Source organism: Xyrauchen texanus, chromosome 19 (genome assembly GCF_025860055.1).
Source record: "Xyrauchen texanus isolate HMW12.3.18 chromosome 19, RBS_HiC_50CHRs, whole genome shotgun sequence".
Taxonomy (NCBI): domain Eukaryota; kingdom Metazoa; phylum Chordata; class Actinopteri; order Cypriniformes; family Catostomidae; genus Xyrauchen; species Xyrauchen texanus.
In genome coordinates this window covers 30761839-30782584 of record NC_068294.1, presented here as the reverse complement: position 1 = coordinate 30782584, position 20746 = coordinate 30761839, and the positions used below count along the sequence as shown (strand labels likewise).

The window sequence follows — 20746 nt, the reverse complement described above, 5'->3', positions numbered from 1 at the left end:
GGTGTGGTGTCAGGCTGCTGGGTTGCGTGTAAGTGAAAGAGAGGTCTGGGAAAGCCTCGGTCCCTCACCTAAGCTGTCAGACTCCTAGCCTTCTCACAGCAAAGTATCAATTAAGAACCAGTTCACGGGTTGACAGCATTCAAATGGGTTGTTTCATCAGAGTCTCACGGCAGCCTTGTGGAGGAGTTTGAGAGTGAAATGCAGGGATGCCTGGAGAAAATGCCAAACATTCTTCTCTTGCCTTTTTATTTTTTCCTCTCAGTGACTCAGTTCCTCAAGTTTCTCATCCTGTAAGAATTTATCCAATAGTTCGCTCTGGTGCTCTAATTTGATTGGACAAGAGGCGTTCCAAGAGTGCTTAAAGTGTAACAGCGCTGGAACTCTTCAGTAACAAATTAACTGCCCAGTTACTCATTATTCACTTCTTGTTTACGGAACTGTTGTATCTTGTGGCGATACGGAAAAAAATCCATGCTGTCTCTTTCACTTTTCCAAATGGGCAGAAACCAATGAGGAAGTAAGAAGGAAATAATATACAAGAGAGAGAGAGAGAAGCAGAAGCGGGAAGAAAAGAAAATTAAAACTCATAGGATAACTAAGAGGGTCACATGCTACCTGAAGGCCGGGCGCTGCCATTTGTTCCTGGATTTTCTGTGTGCGCTGACCAGGTGCAATCGCCAAGTGATGGAGAAATTGAGTTCTGCACAGTTTGCCTGCCTGGTGCAACATAACTCCAGCCTGTCTCACCTGCCACAGGTATTAGCATTGTCCATCATCTTTTAACCCCACGCAAAGACTAAACTTATTTTTCCAGGCTCTGAATGTTCAGTGGTGGGTCCGCTACGTAGCCTGCTTCATGCAGTCAACACACACACACACAAATACACACTCACTACCCACGCACGCACGCACACACAAACGTATTGTGAATCAAACGAAAGTCTGAACTGAATTTTAAGCCACAATCTGCTTGATACTGTTTGTGTATTCATTATTTTTTGTTTTTGTCATTTTATGGAAAAAGAGAGAGAACAAAATACATGCTGTTTGAAAAGTGAACATTCAGTAACCGCTTTTTTATGTTTTCTTAAATAACGTGTTTTCTTAGTTTATTTACCTGAAAACCTTCAATTTGTGAGTGTAAATTTAAGTCCAGATTCTATGTGCTATTGTGGTTATTTGACAGCATTCATTTTGTGTATCGGTGGTTTGAGCTATTTACCAGGAAATTTGAAATTGATTTATTTTTTGACAAGTAAAAACTTGTCTGGTGCCCAAACAATTTGACACAAGTTACCAGTTATTCATTCTTTGAATTTGTTTGGGACAGCCACCGTTACAATCGTTAATATCAAGTAACTTATATTTTGAATATCACACGCAATCATGTTGTTGTACTGATTATCAACATGGCTGTGATACGACTGTGCAGTGTCATGATTTCAGTTATTAACAAGAAGTTATTGGAGTAACTTATAATTTAAACCTATTATAGTTTATTGTTTATTTTTGCTCTGCCAAGAAAAATAGTTCCAATAAAGCAGAGCCATAAACAGACTTTAGCTATTTGATGTTAAGAACAACAGCACTCTTGGTTGTGCTTAAATTTGGCTAACATTGCTTAAATAGTATGCAGTACATCTGTCTCTCTCTCTCTCTCTCTCTCTCTCTCTCTCTCTCTCTCTCTCTCTCTCTCTCTCTCTCTCTCTCTCTCTCTCTGTCTCACACACATCCAATTTTCAGTGACTTCATCCTTTTTCTCTGGTAACCCCCATCTGTCTACACACCTACACATACAGAATACACACAATATTATTTCACTGTGATTTATCCCAGCTGTGCCTTCTGCCCATGACTTCCTAAAACAGAGAATTGACATTGGACCAATTCCCTATTTAATTTTTTTTCCCCCTAACACACGCATACTTGCCATGTGTACTCGACCATGAAAGTTCAAACACTTCCCCCCCATCTCAAGAGAAATGCTTCTATTTAAAGACATTTACATAATCATTTCCTGTTTGATTCAGGAATCCAGAGTGAGAGTGTGATGAAGTGTATGCAGAGAAAAAAATTTGGGAACCACTACTGTAAGGGCATGTTGAAGAAAAGCATGGTCTCCTGGAAAACACAATGAATAAATCAGCATGGAATGTAGTGGAGAAGTGTGTCTATGCAGTGCATTCAATGCTGCCACCATTCCTCCGACCCCTACTCCATCGACAGGGTCTGTGAGCATGTGCCTTAAAAGCATCCAGGCTTGCAGTGAAAGAAACGGGAAGACATCAAATGGCTCTTTGCAGGATGTGCTGAAATCAAAGTTTGGTTTCTTCAGCTGAACTTTGGGGGAGATAATATGTTCAAGAGGCATTGCTATGATCCATAATACAGGCAGCAGCAGGGTTCTGAACACAAGCTGAAGTCTAGACACTGTGTCCTACCGATCAAGCCAAATCACTGTCTTTTATTCTCACTGATCTATCTTTTATTGCTCAGCTGGAACTTCTTTCTTCTTTTCTGCTGTCTTCTGATTTAGTGCCTTGTTAAAATTGGTAAATTATATCATCGTATACATGATCATTTAATATATTGTTCTTGATTTGAGGGAATTTGTCTTCTAGCTATTTTGATTTAATCGTCTGCTACCTTTTCAGGCTTTGTCTAGTTCACAGTGGCCTGTAATATTAATCAAATCGCAAAAAGACATACGAGGGAAAATATAACATTTTGACAATTGCTTTAAAGCTTTCTTTACCTCATCATAAGAATTAAGTAACAACTAAACTTTTAAATTTGTTTTAGGCAACTATCTATAAAGGCATTTTAAATTAAAATGTTTACTCACTTCTCCTTGGCTCTCTGAGGCTAGATTTTGAATTACAGCAGCACAAATTAAGCATGTGTCTGCCTGTTTGTTTGTGGGCACAGAGTCACTCTGTGTTCCTATAGGAGGCCTTTCCTGTTTAATCAGCACTGCTATGGCTGGTGGCTGCACATAAAGCCAGTATGAGAAATATCACATGACAAGCAGCCCCAAGGGCAACCATGTTTACTTGTTGTTAAAAGATCTCAGAATAATATTTACTCGTCCTGCACAGCGCAGACATCACTCAAGCTGTCAGCGGTCACCCCTCCCCTGCGAAAAGCTCATGATAGCAGCTCAGGCCGAGAGCAGGAGCTCAGTCAACTGCGTGACCTCACTACACACAGTCTGAAGTTACAGAAAAACACAGCAGTGTTTAGATGACATACAGTGCATCCGGAAAGTATTCACAGCACTTCACTTTTTCCACATTTTGTTTTATGTTACAGTCTTATTCCAAAATGGATTAAATTCATTATTTTCCTAAAAATTCTACAAACAATACTCCATAATGACAACGTGAAAGAATTTAGTTTGAAGTCTTTGCAAATTTATTAAAAAAATGTACATTAAGTATTCACAGCCTTTGCTCAATACTTTGATGAAGCACCTTTAGCACCAATTACAGCCTCAAGTATTTTTGTGTATGATGCTACAAGCTTGGCACACCTATTTTTGGGCAGTTTCTCCCATTCTTCTTTGCAGGACCTGTCAAGCTCCATCAGGTTGGATGGGGGAGCATCGGTCCACAGCCATTTTCAGATTTCTCCAGAGATGTTCAAGTCTGGGCTCTGGCTGGGCCACTGAAGTACTTTCACAGAGTTGTCCCGTAGCCACTCCTTTGTTATCTTGGCTGTGTGCTTAGGGTCGTTGTCCTGTTGGAAGATGAACCTTCACCCTAGTCTGAGGTCCAGAGCACTCTGGAGCAGGTTTTCATGAAGGATGTCTCTGTACATTGCTGCATTTATCTTTCACTCGATCCTGACTAGTCTCCCAGTTCCTGCCGCTGAAAAACATCCCCACAGCATTATGCTGCCACCACCATGCTTCACTGTAAGGATGGTATTGACCAGGTGATGAGCGGTGCCTGGCTTCCTCCAGACATGATGCTTGCCATTCAGGCCAAAGAGTTCAATCTTTTATTTCCCATGGTCTGAGAGTTCTTCAGGTGCATTTTGGCAAACTCCAGGCAGGTTGTCATGTTCCTTTTACTGAGGAGTGGCTTCCGTCTGGCCACTCTTCCATACAGGCCTGATTGGTGGAGTGCTGCAGAGATGGTTGATCTTCTGGAAGGTTCTACTCTCTCCACAGAGAAATGCTGGAGCTCTGTCAGAGTGACCATCAGGTTCTTTTTTACCTCCCTGACTAAGGTCCTTCTCCCCGATCACTCAGTTTGGCCGGGCAGCCAGCTCTAGGAAGAGTCCTGGTGGTTCCAAACTTCTTCCATTTACGGATGATGGAGGCCACTGTGCTCATTGGGACCTTCAATGCTGCAGACATTTTTCTATACCCTTCCCCAGATCTGTGCCTCGATACGATCTTGTCTCGGAGGTCTACAGACAATTCCTTTGACTTCATGGCTTGGTTTGTGCTCTGACATGCACTGTTAACTGTGGGACCTTATATAGACAGGTGTGTGCCTTTCCAAATCATGTCCAATCAACTGAATTTATCACAGGTGGACTCCAATCAAGTTGTAGAAACATTCAAGGATGATCAGTGGAAACAGGATGCACCTGAGCTCAATTTTGAGTGTTATGGCAAAGGCTGTGAATACTTATACTTATTTATGTACATGTGATTCTTTTTAATTAATTTGCAAAGATTTCAAGCAAACTTCTTTCACATTGTTATTATGGGGTATTGTTTGTCGGATTTTGAGGAAAATAATGAATTTAATCAATTTTGGAATAAAGCTGTAACGTAACAAAATGTGGAAAAAGTTAAGCTCTGTGAATACATTCCGGATGCACTGTATTACTAGAAATAACAAAAAGGCTGATGTATTGCATTTTCTTTATGTTTCAATATAGCCAGCATAGTATAAATACGGGATAATATAATGTTTCCATAAAGAATTTATTAATTTGTGTTACATTAGAATTCGTATTAATAACATTATCAAGTGTTACGATATACAGTGCTAACAGATGTGTCATACATACAAATACATAGATTGTAATGTCCATGAAACTGTGATTCATATTTTTTTATGTATATTCATATTTTAATATAAATTGATTACTGATCTGTTAAGCATTTATATAATGCTTGTTAAGGACTTGTGAATGAAAGTTATTATAAAGTTGTATGCTATTCAACACTGTATATTTCACCCTATTGCTCTCTGAAGTGAAAATGACTTGCTGTTTTGAAGAAAAATGTATTTCAGTCTTTGATATGGCCGTAGCTGGCACTGTGCGTTATGTTGTTGTCGCTCAGTAAACTTCACAATTTATTGCTTCACAACTAAACCTTTGAATATATCTCACACAGGCATCAGTGTCTAACAGCAGTTGTCATCATTTTACGAGTTCTTTTCTAACTCAACCTTCCTTGTTTTTGTGGTTTTGCTTGCTCAGATATTTTGTTTGTCACTTGGCAAACTAATACTCTTCAGGTTTATCAGTATTTTTTCACAGATTCTTGTCTGTTCATGGGTTTTTGGCTTACGCTTGCTGATTAGCACAGTTCAGTACTTTTGGTTTAATATAATATAATATGACTTTTGTTTAGACACCTGCATTGCACAGTTAGTATATTTTCCTCCAATGTGTCATAACCGGTTCATCAGTTTTATACTAGCAGACAATAATTGTTTAGTTGGATTCTTGCTTGTCATTGCCAGTTGTCTGTGTATGCATCTACATCTCTTTTCCATGTGCCCTTAAAGACTTACTGTTAAATGGGCATGACTGTACACGAGTGTCGAGAATGGCTGCGCTCACAGTGATAAGCAGTTCAAAGACAAGAGCGTATTAATGTAATTGGTTTCCAGCAGCAAGTCACCAGAACCTTTCATATCTGGGTGCAATAAACCACTCTGGGCTCTGATGATTGGTTTGTGGGAAGAGACAGAGCGGAGCTGATTGTTGTCCTGCATTGTCAGTCATTACACTTGGGATGGGAAGATTTAGACATGCCAATGTTAAATGTTGAGTCTGCAGGAGTGACCTCTGCTTTTCAGAAAATATAAAACTCTTAAGCAATCTGCCTTTTACCGCAAGCGTTCATTTCCTAATTAAACCATAGAGTTAAAACTGACATTGAACATTTATTGCATGATTTACAAAATTCCAGCAGATCAGTTAGACTTAGCCAAACTCATTCCACTGAGTCTTATTGATGCAACTTGCTCTTCTTTTTATCTCACCCATCTTTTCTGACCTCTGCTCCTTAGGCCAGCCTTTCAAACTGGACCCCAAAACAGCCCATAAGAAGCTGCGTCTGTCTAATGACTGTCTGACCATGGAAAAAGATGAAAGCTCTCTGAAGAAGAGCCACACTCCAGAGCGCTTCAGCGGAACTGGATCCTATGGTGCCGCTGGTAACGTCTTCATTGACAGTGGCTGCCATTATTGGGAAATTTTACTTGGAGCCTCCACTTGGTAAGTGATTTCAGATTTACATACATGGTTCCCATGATCATGGCAAACATGGAAATAACAGGGGATTTTAAAAAAATTATGTAGTCCAGGTTATGTCATGGAAATTAATAAATGAACATGTTTACACGCACAGTGTTACACCGATGTATGTTAAATTAGCCATAACATCACTGCTAACCATGTTAAAATAAAATGTTGCAATATAATTCTGAATCTATGTACTGATTTCCATTGTCCCATGTCTGCCAAACATGTTGAGTGGTCCAAACATCATCTGAAGTCTGATTTTAGTAGTGAATACACTTAGCTGCATAGAAAGCTATAGGAGGCTCCATTGCTCCCTATTTAGTGAATGACTTAACCTCCAGTGTGCTGTCTGTCTGCACTGGTCTCAGAACAGTTCTTAATGCATGTATTTTATTCTCCATATAAAAATGTCAGCTTTTAGATGAACCCATTGATTCTCAATGTGATAATGTCTATGTAAATATAGGATTTCTAAGAAACAAATGCACTAAAGTCCACATTGTACATTGTGTGTAGCATCGTTGTGTTTTGCAATAAATTGCTCAAATAAAAAAAAATATAATATCGGATGAAACTAAAGACTCAGTAAACTGGTTTCAATGTAAAAACTTAATTAGGTTACTTACCAGATGTAATTTTGTTGGCATTTCTCCCAAAGACAAACTTAGCTGTTTTGTCACATGACACCTGAACTGAGATCAGTCGGTTTAAATTAATTAAAATTTTGCGTTGAGTATAGCAAAGCTAAAATACAACATCCATGCATGTGTACGTGGGTCGCACAAGGTTAAAGTAAAAGCCGCTCAGCACACTCAGATTTTTGACAATTACCCCGATTTCACGTTGATTGCGAATGCCTTATCTGCATTCTTACCAGCTTAACCAATGTATGCAAGTGTTGTGCGTATATCTGTTTACGTTTTGACATCAAAGTAGAGAATAATCAGATGATCAAATTTCACACAAATGCAGGTTTCTTATGTTCTCTGATTTTTTGCACAAGCTCATTTTTTATAGTGTATTGCTGTGCATGTAAATGCACTCAGTTATACGATTTAAAAACAGCACACTCCAAATATACTCCTATACAATTTAATGTGCAACATTGCAACTGCTTCAGTCTTCCTTGGGCCAATGAATAAAATGGTGGAAAAGTCATGAAAATGTATAAACTGAGCAAAAAAATAAGTGTCCCTTTTTCAGGACACGGTATTTTAAAGATCATTTTGTAAAAATCCAAGTAACTTTAGAGAACTTTATTGTAAAGGGTTTAAACAATGTTTTCCATGCTTGTTCAATGAACCATAAACAATTAATGAACATGCACCTGTGGAGCGGTCATTAAGACACTAAATTAGGACACTAAAGAGACCTTTCTACTGACTCTGAAAAACACCAAAAGAAAGATGCCCAGGGTCCCTGCTCATCTGCGTGAACGTGCCTTAGGCATGCTGCATGAAGGCATGAGGACTGCAATGTCTACAGGAACAGCTGATCGTCCTCGCAGTTGCAGACCACGTGTAACAACACCTGCACAGGATCGGTACATTCAAATATCACACCTGCGGGACAGGTAAAGGATGGCAACAACACCTGCCCAAGTTACTCCAGGAACACACAATCCCTCCATCAGTGCTCAGATTGTCTGCAATAGGCTGAGAGAGGCTGGACTGAGGGCTTGTAGGCCTGTTGTAAGGCAGGTCCATCACCAGCAACAACGTTGCCTATGGGGCACAAACCCACCTTTGCTGGACCAGACAGGGCTGGCAAAAAGTGCTCTTCACCGATGAGTCGCGGTTTTGTCTCACAAACAGCGTGATGGTCAGACTTGCATTTATCATCGAAGGAATGAGTGTTACACCGAGGCCTGTACTCTGGATCAGGTCCCGATTTGGAGGTGGAGGGTCCGTCATGGTCTGGGGCGGTTAGTCACTGCATCATCGGACTGAGATTGTTGTCATTGCAGGCAATCTCAATGCTGTGCGTTACAGGGAAGACCACCTCCTCCCTCATGAATTACACTTTCTGCAGGCTCATCCTGACATGACCCTCCAGCCTGATAATGCCACCAGCCATACTGCTCGTCACTGTGTATCAGTGTTCTGCCATGGCCAGCGAAGAGCCCGAATATCAATTCCATTGAGCACATCTGGGACCTGTTTGATTGGAGGGCGAGGGCTAGGGCCATTCCCCCCGAAAATTGTCCGGGAACTTGCAAGTGCCTTGGTGGAAGTGTGGGATAACATCTCACAGCAAGAACTGGCAAATCTTTTGCAGTCCATGAGGAGGAGATGCACAGCAGTACTTAATGCAGCTGGTATCCACACCAGATACTGACTGTTACTTTTGATTTTGACACCCCCCTTTTGTTCAGGGACACATTAGTCCATTTCTGTTAGTCTCATGTCTGTGAAACTTGATCAGTTTATGTCTTAGTTGTTGAATCTTTTTATGTTCATACAAATATTTACACATGTTAAATTTGCTGAAAATAAAAGCAGTTGAACTTGAAAATGTTTCTAATGAATACATATATATATATTTTAGTTATGATTTATTCTAAAATCTTAAATTGGCTTTTGCTCATTTGTAGATTGGAAAATCATGGAAATGTATTAGAGGAAAAAAAAACACACTAAAGGCTTGTAATATGCTTTTTTTATATGAATCACCCTGAAGATTAAGTATCTATTGAATTCTATTTCCCTTTTAGGTATGCTATTGGTGTTTCCTACAAGTCAGCACCCAAAAACGAATGGAGTGGTAAAAACTCATCGTCTTGGGTTTTCTTGCGCTGCAACAACAACTTCCTGGTGCGGCACAATAATAAGGAGTCGCTAGTGGAAGCATCACTTCAGTTGCGCAGGGTGGGGGTGCTGCTGGACTATGACAATAACGCCCTCTCCTTCTACGATGCCATGAACTCCCAGCACATATACACTTTTGACGTTTCCTTCTTGTTGCCGGTGGCTCCCACCTTTATGATCTGGAATAAGTCATTGATGATCATGTCAGGGCTGCCTGTGCCAGACTTTGTGGAATGCACAGAGCAGCAAGAAGGCATTTGTCGCCAACAGGAATCACCCTATGTGTCCGGAATGAAGAGCTGCCACTGAGACATTGGGCATCGATTATTCCAGGGCTTGCCCGATTCCTCATCCTTCAACTGCCTCCAATTTGCCTGGTTTTCAAAGGGGTGAAGTGGCAAATCCAGTTTGGATTAAGGATGTGTAGTAGTTCCTGATAGTTTTGTCACATAAATAAGCGTTATGTGATGGCAACACCTGTTTTATGAATTCTTAAACTAAAACAGTTGAAATTGTAATTTATTTATGACTAATACGTTGGTTTGCTTTTTCTTTTTTTTTTTTTGTCAGTGTCAATGTTTCCCTAAAAGCACTTTTTAGAGTTGAAATTTAATGCCCCTGTGTGTAAAACAACTTGTTAATTTTCAGACAGAGTTGGACTTCCTTTTGGATCGAATATAGTGCAGTATATTAGATAAAAAAGGATGCAAATTTGGTGTTTCTACTGAGGGTTACATTTATTATCTGATGGGTCTATAACTCACGCTCTTTTCATATTCAGGGAGAATAAGATGATTCTTTAGATGAGATAATGGCATGATATGTATTTCCTCTGTGATTTGTTCTCTCTATCTTTGTTTCTGATTTTGTTTTGTTTTTGTGAGAAGCATGAGGCACAAGTTCCCCAGGTGTTTTTTAACATGTATCTTTAATAATTGGTATATGATACCAATATATGATTACTAATGTACCACACAATTCCATGCGTGGATGTGTTCTTTCATTAACATCTTTTTAAACAAAGCAAGAACCTAATTTGTAGTCAACGGTTAATATAATGCACATACTGTATATGTCATAGATCCATTCGATCAAAAATATTTGAACGAAAGATCAACAATCGGCAACAAAAAAGTTTTCCGCACCTATTTCCTATTACAAATGAACTTCCTCAAAAAATTATACTGCATTAAACAGTATCCTCTGCTATCTAGTGCATTTCATTTCTTACAGCCATAGGAAAATAATATTTATGGCTGTTATGAATCTTACATGATCTTCCTAGGTGTGATTTTCAGGGCTATAAGTAGGACACCCAGAGCTGGGTTGAGATAACGACAATCACTTGTACTTGTGCAGGCAAAAACTCAAGTGTGTATCAAGATAATTCTTGAAAAAATTGTTTGAGTTCATTCAAAAGCCAGTTCATTGCAAATGTACAGTAGAGGTTGGGAAATATACATACTACTGATGCCACTGTCCTGCAAGGGTTTTTGCTTTATGTCGGTGTGGTTTCCCTCTTTTCTCTGCTGAATATAAGTGACTGATCTGCTTTGGTTGCTTTACATTTTTCTGATTGAAAGCAAAGAACAATTTACCATCAGATCCACTTTGCCTGCATCTCCATATTTCTTTAAAAATTGCTTTGTTTCCAACATGCTTTTGATCAGGTGGAGAGTTTAGGCTATGTTCATAGAGATAACACTAAAGGTTGTACAACCAGCCATTTAGCCTTCCAATGGTTTGTCCACATATGTATAAAACAAAATAATTAATGAATTAAAATCAGCCTCAACTACAGATATGTAAAATCAGTAAAGTTGATGTTCCACATTTTAACTTCACTCCTATAGACTCAGTGAAAGCAAACTCAAGATGTTTTATGTGTAACTGAGTAATACATTTAAAGGCTTAATAGAGTAATAATGAGCCCTCAAAAACACACTTCCATGGTCTATGAAGAGTAAGGGGTCGTTCTTGCGTTAAAAAAAGCTTGATGCAGTGCAATAAATGGAATAGAATTCTCAATATGTAAATGCAGCTTTCCTCTGCAAGACGTGGCCTAATGGTTAAAGACGCCCATCTAATGCATATTTAAATAGAAAAACTGTTCAAGAATGGTGCAAACCGATGCAAAAACACATTTGGTGCAAACAGCCCCTGGCTGAGGCCTCATTTAGCATTGAGTGTCCTACCATTTGAAATGATTTGTGGTGAAAAGCTACAGTGGGATGGTAAATTACATGGGGTCGAAAGCTTAGAACCATTTTGTTTTGGTCGTTTCATAGTCTCGGGCAGTAAATCAGTAGATAAAAATACTTCCCGATTCTCATTTCATTTTTTTTTTACTTAATTTTTAGTGAGTTCTTCAGGATTGTAGCAGGAATCAGTGTGTGGTCCAGTCACGTTGAACAATTTTAAATGTACTTCTTCTGTGGGAACACCCTCTGATTCTCATTACTAATCTGTATCTCTCAGTCAGTCACTCGCTAGTTCTGTTTTCGCAGTCAGTCTATTGGCTAGCTGCTACAGTGGTCGCTGTCATGTATCTTGGCCTGGATGGGTCTTGGTCTTTGACCAAAGAGGTTTTAAGAACAACCCTGCGTGAATGATGGATAATCTTCAACATTACCATTTATCATTGATTTGTCTGAGCAAATCTTACGGAACCGTTTGAGATTTGCTTTTTTTCAGGTCACTAACCATGTAAAAAATGTAAGTCTTTCTGAAGTCGGTGAAGGTGAGGAGTGCAAAAGCAAATCTCGTGAGTCTCTTGCAGGGGCTGTTGATCTCTGATCTAGATCGACATGTTCAATTCATTTGTTCGGGTCTCTGCATGACAATCTGGCCCAGATCGAAGCACTTCCTGTGATATTCTCTGCTGTTTTATATAAACATTTTTATGGAAAATATCCAGGAATATTGTTATATCAGGTTTCCAGTTAGCCATGCTTTTCTTTGCATTTAAGACTATTGACTGATTAACTAATTACATTTCTGTTTTGAAGCAATTGTTTTTACATTTCTGAAGAATATGAGTGACATGATAATGAATCCTCTGCTTTGATATTTCAATCTTTATTATGTGCTCAAGCAGCTGTTCATCAACGTAACGCTTCTGTTTCAATAGATATAACTTGGCAAGAAAAGAATGTAAATCATAGGAGGAAATATATATTATATAAAATTGTATAATATACACACACACACACACACATACACACATATATATATATATATATATATATATATATATATATATAAATATATATATATATATAAATATGAACTATTGTTATTTATGTGAGTCCAAATAAAGGTATGATCCCAAATGTGTGTTTTGTTGCATCGTGGTCCCATTTTGTGTCCTGGAATGTTGTCTTGTAGGAGGAGGGTATCAATGCCAAATATGCTTGTTATGAACATTAGTGCATAGAAGGAACCCTACTGCAACTGGTGCACATTCAAGTAATAGGGCATTGCTCATGTTCTTCAGCTGTTATATCTGGCACAAGGATGGGTCTGGAACTTGCAACAAATATCACTGTAACGTAACATGCTTTTTGAGTTCACATAATACAGCCTACATAATATAGTGTCTCTAAAATGCCACATTTAAAATGTATGAATGTCATTGCATTAGATAAAAAAATATAAAACCAATGAAAACTTTGACTTTGTTTTTTCCAGATTAAGATTACTACACATCTGGTTACTCTACTGGGACACCGGTTTTAAATTGAGGGTAACTGACTTCATACATCCACTAAAATGACTAGTTGGAACCAGTTGGTTTTGAGTAATTGAAAAAATTGTTATGACATAATTTGTTTGCAGTTACCACTTAGTTGATATTTGGTTATCTGATATAATGCAATTACATTTCATTTTGAATTAGGCTTAAAGAGTCCAAATCCACTTTAGGGCTACTGTAAGTATATTTACATAGTTGATCAGAATATGACAAAGCAGAATAATATGAGATACTCATATTGAGATTGTCATGGAGATAGTTGTTTCAATGCAAGGATTATGATTCATCTTACCTTTTATTTCACTACAAATATCAAATAAATATCTGTGTATGTTTGTTTCAATTAGTCTAATTAAACACATTGTAGCTTAAATAAGCTAAGGTTCTTGCAACACTGTTTCAGTATGTCGTCAATTATTTTCGCTTGGCTCCAGCACAAGTACAGTCACAGCAGAGGCAGTGTGATTACAGCTCACTGCAGTAATGACTCTTATCACAGACACCATGTGCGAGCATGGAAATCAGGCCCAACTTGGAGAGCTCATCCCACTGGCTCCTCTACACCACAACACAAGACCTTAAATTGCTTTGCCATTGCAGCTGCAAAATTGAAATATTCAGGATCGGTAAATGTGAATCCATCAGTATGTCAGCAGAAAAGATTCAAATGTACGAATTAAAGCTTCTGGCTGGCGTTTGCCAGATCGTTGTGTTGAAAGTGTGATTTGTTGAGCTGTCTTAACAAAACATACAGCAGAACTGCAGCACAGGCTTAGCTTTACGTTAATCGAGAAATAGATCTCAGGTTAATCTTACTCCATGTCTATAATTAGGCATTGTTTTCTGTTTAGGATTTATTCAATGGCCTTGAATACACCAAAATATCCTGTTTAGTCTTTTAGTGAGATAAAGTTTTTCTGAGACATGCAAAGCCATTCTAACCCTTGTAGCATATGTTCCGATATTCACAGACTTTATATTAGAGCCGGTTTGGGATACATGACAAATGCGTGTTACTGGAATACTGCAGTCCAGTCATGTCAACTCTCTGGAAGATTTTGCATGTTAATGTGGCTATGACATATTGAGATGATATGGTCTTGGCGGACTAGATCTGCTATGCTGCTGCTGCTGCAGAGCAAGTATGGAGACTTGCTATTGCTAGAACATTCACAGACATATTGAGTTGACACATGCAGCTGGGGTGGAGGTGGGTTTCAGAGAAAATCCTTTGAAACCGACATATCGGCAATACTGAGCTATAATGTTAGACAAAAACACAAGTTGATTGACTACACGGTTACATGCCAAAGGACCAATCAGCTTACGCCATGCAGGCTGATTGGCCAGCATTATCATTTGTGAGCGAGCTGATTAGCTAACAGATAACAAGTTATAAAAACCTATCAGTTTGCGCCATATAAATGTTTAAAAAATGTGTAAAAACTTTATCAGACTTTAATGTTACTTTTTAATAAATAGTTTATGTAAGCATAAAAATTATATTGTGGTTGCTTGTTTATAGTCCCATTTGTATAAGGTAAATGCTACTCCATATGCATTTATCTCGGAAACCATGTAAACATCAAATGAATATGGAACATCATTTTACTTTGAACCAAAAATATATATCCAGAGAAATCCACCACACAACACTGCAGCTTTCTATATCTGTCTTTTATAGATGTTGGGGTTGTAAGGTTGATGAACTGATGGAAGCTGCAATGAGCACTGTGATCTGATTAGGACTTTCATGCACATATGAAAAGTTGAGAATTTGAAGTTCCTCTTACATCAAAGCTTCAGCCAGTCTTGTCGATCAAGCTCTCCTGTGGTTTTATAATGAGACCGTCTTATTTGTAACTGATTGCCAATAGCTAAATGTAGCTAAAGTTAATTCCCTTTTATAAGCTTCATCACCTAATCTGCAGTAGAACACACTCTAATTATGATCTTAATTACACAAGTAATCAGAGGATCTAACAACATGTTATAACATTTGTCACCTCATCTTTTAATGTGATGTAAAACAACACTTAAATTAGTGTTCATTTAAGCATAGCTGAACCTGTTGTTTACAAATCAAGCATATATGTCACACTGGCTCTTTGTCAGTATAAATTAATCTCAGACTGAATTGTCATTATGTGATTAGGGTTAAAATGTCTTTCAGTGACACTGAAATGGCATTTAAATGCTATTTAAGTAGACCACATTAGTGATCGTGTCGTAGCACAACACAAAGAAAGCCAACATCTCATTACTCTCTGTAGGCATTCATATGTAAAGTATGGTTGTAGCACACATATTCTGTAACTTAATATGATTTCACAGACACTAAATTTAATTAATCTATATGTTATTTTGGACCCTTGTAAAGGTTCTGGAAATGTCTGTTTCTGACCAGTCAGACAAATGCAAGTATCTGTAGACATTACACATGACTATTTATGAATACTAATGAGATCACCCTGAAATATCTTCACTCCGTGATCATGCCCTCTTTGAAGTCATTTAATTCGCTAACTTCAGTTCAAATCCAACAGCATTTTCTGATTGCGTAGTTATAACCCCAACCGCATTACTTAGTTATGTACTGGACTTTTCAGGATTGAGCATATCTGAATTTAATGAGCAGTAAAGCCCATCAGGCCACGGCAAACTCGGAAGCGCCTGCGGCAGCTGCATCTACCTGATGACAGTGACACCTTTGTAACATCCCTGAAACAGCCCACTTTAGTCCCATCTGTTTCATGGAAAACCATGCTACCTTCGCAAGCTCCCCTCCACTCTCCACATCACCAGCTGCTGCCTAAATATGAGGCACATTTCTGGAGAGGTTTTTAATAAATGTGCAAAAATTGACCAAAGGAAGACTGTTGAGTGTTTGAAACCCAGATAGCACACGTACATCTCCAAGATGTCTGTTTAAGACCATGTCAACACTAATACTTTTTCGTTTGAAAACTCATCTTTTATTCTACTTTTTGACCTTCCATACATAGTCTGAGACTTCGTTTTTGACAGCAAATTGGAGCTTTTCGAAAACACTCTCCCAAATGGATACATTTTTAAAAGAAAACGTATTCATAAATGTCCGAGTCATGTGATCCATTCAACCCAAACCAATCAAGATGGCTGCCCATGTTGTAGTGGTGTTGTTGTGCCTGATATTTACTTTGATAGTGTTGTTAAAGATAAATGTTACTTTGTACATCCTTCACACTGCATTTCTTCAAAGATGAAGTTTATTGCTGTCCGGCTACGGAACCAGAGGACAATTTGCATTTCAGACAGTACATGGAACAGCTAATTTTCACATGTGATTTAAGAGGTTGCACAAATTTACATACAAAGTTGCATACAAAGACACCTACTGAATGTCTTATCTCAGGAGGTAAGAGAGGATATATCTCATAGATGTATTGCAGATGAGAAAACGTAAATAATAAGTCTTTCAGATGTAAACACGCCTGTTTTTTCCGGTTTCGTTTGCTGACGCTAGTGTCCCTCTTCACCTTAAACTAAACTCTCATGTTATCACTGTGCACAATAAATCAAGACAAAGCCATTTTTTGCTTGCAGATTCAATATGCATAGCATTCAATGTACAAAATAAGCAGCCTTATTCAATACAGTTGCTGGTTGCCATATTTTTTGATTCATGATTTACCGATTACACTTCTTCACAGTATACTGATGCAATGTCTTTCCAATACAGTCTGCAAGTGAAAATGTATCATACTTTAAGGAAGCGCAGAGGAGTAGCCTACTTGTCTTTTGGAAATAAAAAACTGTATCAGAGGCATAGCACCAAGCAAATGGACTGACAAAGCTCCAAAAATCAAATAAAGGCAGCATAAAGTAATCCATACAACTCCAGTGGTTTAATATATGCCTTCTGAAGTGATGCAGTCACTTTGGGTGAGAAACAAATCAATATTTCATTCCTTTTTTTTTACTATAAATAAAGAATGTTAAAGTGAAAGTGGAGATTTATAGTAAAAAAGAACTTCAATATTGATCTGTTTCTCACCCACACCTATTATATTGCTTCTTAAGACCTGTATAAACCACTGGAGTCATATGGATTACCGGTACTTTTATACTGCCTTTGTGATTTTAGGAGCTTGGAAGATGTTCCAAATATGCTGTTCCAAATCTGGTCTTCATTCACTTGCGTTATATGATACAGAGCTGAAATATTCTTCTGATCATCTTCATTTGTTTTCTGCAGAAGAAAGAAAGTCATACACATTTAGGTTGGCATGAGGATGAGTAAATGATGAGAGGATTTTCATTTTTGGGTGAACTATCCCTTTAATTGTTATGATTGTAATTCTACTTATATAACACTTAACTCAATTATCCAAAAACAACAACTGAAAACAGTAGGAGGAAATTCATGTTGTTCAAATGCATGCAGATAGCCTAAACCTTTGAGATTTAATTTTTTGCAATGTAATGGGTAGAAAACAGGTTTGCGCTTATTATCCAGTATGCATTATATTTTGGATAAACATGATCGTTTTCTACGTAAACACCTCTCCAAAAATACCTCTTTGTTCTTCTGGGGCTGATGTTCCTCTGTCCTCCCTGGTTTTGTCCAACCCTTTGATATTACATCAAATCAGCCTTTCATGTGGATAAAGAACGATTAACTACAGATTTGTTCAGGGTGCAGTGTTTACCTAATTAGTTCAGCCACTCACAATAAACAGGATGAGCAACCTTGACTCACATGCTTCTAGACCTATGTTCTGAAACTGTCACAGGATTGAAAGCTTTTCTGGAAAAATCAGCTTGAGGGGCTTGAAGCATATTACTGCTGTGCCTCACGTTCCAGGCCATTTAGAAAACTGAGTTTACTGTTGTTCATTGCTGATTAGTGCGTAAGAGGTTTGGTCAGGGACTAGAAGAATTGTATTACACGGAGTTACCATAGGTGCTTGATGTGGGGGCTGCGAATGCCAGCGCACAGCTGGAGGCTGCTGTTGTCCTTCCTGTGAGACTCAAGTGCATGTGTCTGCTCCTTAGAGAACACATCTGAAGCAGGATGCTGTTGTCTTCCTCAGGCTTCAGTGGCTCTGCACCAGGCTGTCATGTCAGTTTCTGACCATGGTCTCAGAGGAGCATTGTGGGTAAGAGTTTGAAACTGATTCAAGAGTGGGAGCTTGCCATTTCTTCTCTAATACTGCAAATGAAATGTCACACCTCAGTGAAAAAAAATGAAAAAAAGTGCTCTTTCACAAGGAGAGAGGAGATTTTTTAGAAACTTTGACCAAAGAGCTTATAGATTCCTTAAAAAAAGTGCTTTGGTGGTACTATTGTAAAATTATGCTGTCAGATGGTGATATCATGGTACTTCGAAATATACCATTGTACTAAATGCTTTCCGCAAGATACTTCAAAGAATACTACTGAGATTTGCCATTTAATTTGCCATATTTGAGAGGAAATGCAAGCCCGCAAAGGCATGTCCAAAAAATGGGCTATTATCATAGTACCAAAAAAACATAATACCAGCAAACTAATTGGCACTTTTTGTTGAGTTGTGTTAAATTAAAAAAGTGTTTTACCTCCATAAATTGTCTTTAAACAGCTAATAAAGATTTTGTCTTGACTTTGTTAAAAGAGTTAACTTTATCTTTCTGATTCAGAGGAAAGGGGCTTATACTGTATATATATATATATATATATATATATATATATATATATTTATTTTTGCAACATGTAACAGGTAGAAAACAAGTTTGCGCTTATTATCCAGTATGCATTATATTTTGGATAAACATTTCAAAATGCAACACTGGTCTTGTTTATGACACAATGAAAGGTACCTGAGGCAAAAAGATCAATTCGAAAAGAAAGATCTGACACTTTATTGAGCCTGAATGTGGTTTAGAGCAGCTATATTGTGATGTACTGTGTTTTTGAATCACACTGAGCTTATATTTGTGCTAAAATCAAGAAAAATGATCTCAGATCAGAATAGACTGTGGCCTGTAATCTATCAAATTTCAATTTCAAATATATAACGCTTCTCATAAAGATGATCTAGCTTTCGAGGACAAGCCTCAGGACTTTGTATTGCTCATGAAACACGATTATTTAGCTTAATGGTAAACATATTTACGCTGTATTGCCATCTTTCGACGTGGATCAGCATGATCGTCTCTGCTGCCCCCGTCAGCTTTGGAATATCATTTGCAAATGGAAAAGTTGGAGTTTGAGGTCATTTCTAATGTTATTTATTACTCCTATAATATAATTGCTTTGCCTAAAAACAAACTTCAGAATTCAAGCGAACAGACTCCTACAGTTAAGGACAGATTAGTATTGTCCCTCAAATCAATAATCTTTGGAGACTGTCTACATTTCACGTTATTTTTAAAGACAGCCTTTATTAGTGTAACAAAACTCAATAATCTAGCGATACAGGATGACATGGTAAATGTAAGATTAGAATTGTTTTTGATGATTACATTTTGTATTCATGTCCATGAATAATGTATTTGAAGAATTCGTTTTATTTCCAAGCAACCAACGTCATGGTTTACATGAAATCTACAAAAATTGCTGTGCCAAGCTAATTGGCACTAAACTATTGAAGACTTGGCGTTACAGTTCTTTCTGTTTTCTTGCTTGAAGCAAGTTGCCGCAGACCTTTTTTTGGAACTGTATCTCGTGTTGTCTCCGCTGCTAAAGCACGATAAATAAGTATGTTCCATTGTGTTCCGTCACCATGACAAAATCCTTGTGTTGGTGCGTTTCACTCTTCACGTCACCAAACAACAATGTTCTAGCCAATTGTATTCATCTACACATGTGGCAGCCAATTAGCATGAGGATTCTCTTCTTCGACGTTTAGTGAAGCACAGCGGGTCGTGTGATTTCATGATGCATTGAAGGGGGTGACCCGCACCATGTAGAATAAAACACTTTATATTGAAAATTGTTATGAGTACAGTCTTCATCTCATATGAGCGTACACCGTTCAGATCACTCTTCACAAAAACACAATTCATTTATTAATGTGTAAAACTTTTTAAATTGGCTCCAAACTAATGAATGCACCTTTAACATTTAAAGATTGGCCCCATTCACTTCCATTGTAAGTGCCTCTCTGGAACCCAGATGTTTGCATTTTTTGAAGAAAAGGAGGTGCAAGTCAAAATGTATTTCTGTGGTAATCAATATGCAAGAAATGCTGTCGATTGAACATAACTTGAATTGAACCCGGAAAAAACATATGCCAAATGTACCAGTGGGTTTTCTAAGTATGCATCCATGCGTGCTTCTTTGGATAATGTGTCCCACAGCCCTGTACACAGAGAGAAGAGGTTTGTGTTCTCTTTAGTGTGTTTTTTGATTATTTTATTTTAACAGCCAGCAGTTTAAAAAAATATGAACCAAGACCTTTAGTAATAATGAATTTAGCTAGATGCTAACATATGCAAATGCATACAGTATGTGACAAGGTAACAAGTACTTTCAGTGCATACTAGAAGTAAGCAAATTGTGACTCAGTGTTTGTCTAATTATGAGGACCCACTATCCATCTACTCTTTTTGGATTGTGATTTGAAACAAACTGGTTTTAATCCTGTTCTCTGTTTCTGGACTCTTAACTCTGGTTTTTCAATCTTTACTATCAGTAGTACATTAAAAATGTCTGTGCAAGGATC

At 38.0% G+C, this 20746-nt stretch overlaps 1 protein-coding gene across 6 annotated transcripts in view; it reads left to right on the top strand.

The window, feature by feature from the left end:
* The window catches only part of LOC127659835 (probable E3 ubiquitin-protein ligase MID2), a 185761-nt gene extending 172642 nt beyond the window's left edge, over positions 1 to 13119 (top strand). For 4 of the 6 annotated variants that reach the window (XM_052149784.1, XM_052149785.1, XM_052149783.1 and 1 more), the window contains 2 exons: positions 6264 to 6471; positions 9212 to 13119. In XM_052149784.1, coding sequence (XP_052005744.1) covers positions 6264 to 6471; positions 9212 to 9614 — 611 coding nt within the window. In that variant the 3' untranslated portion in view covers positions 9615 to 13119. The remainder of the gene's footprint in view (positions 1 to 6263; positions 6472 to 9211) is intronic. The other 2 variants (XM_052149786.1, XM_052149782.1) reach the window with 1 other exon arrangement.
* The last annotated feature ends 7627 nt before the right edge of the window (positions 13120 to 20746 follow it).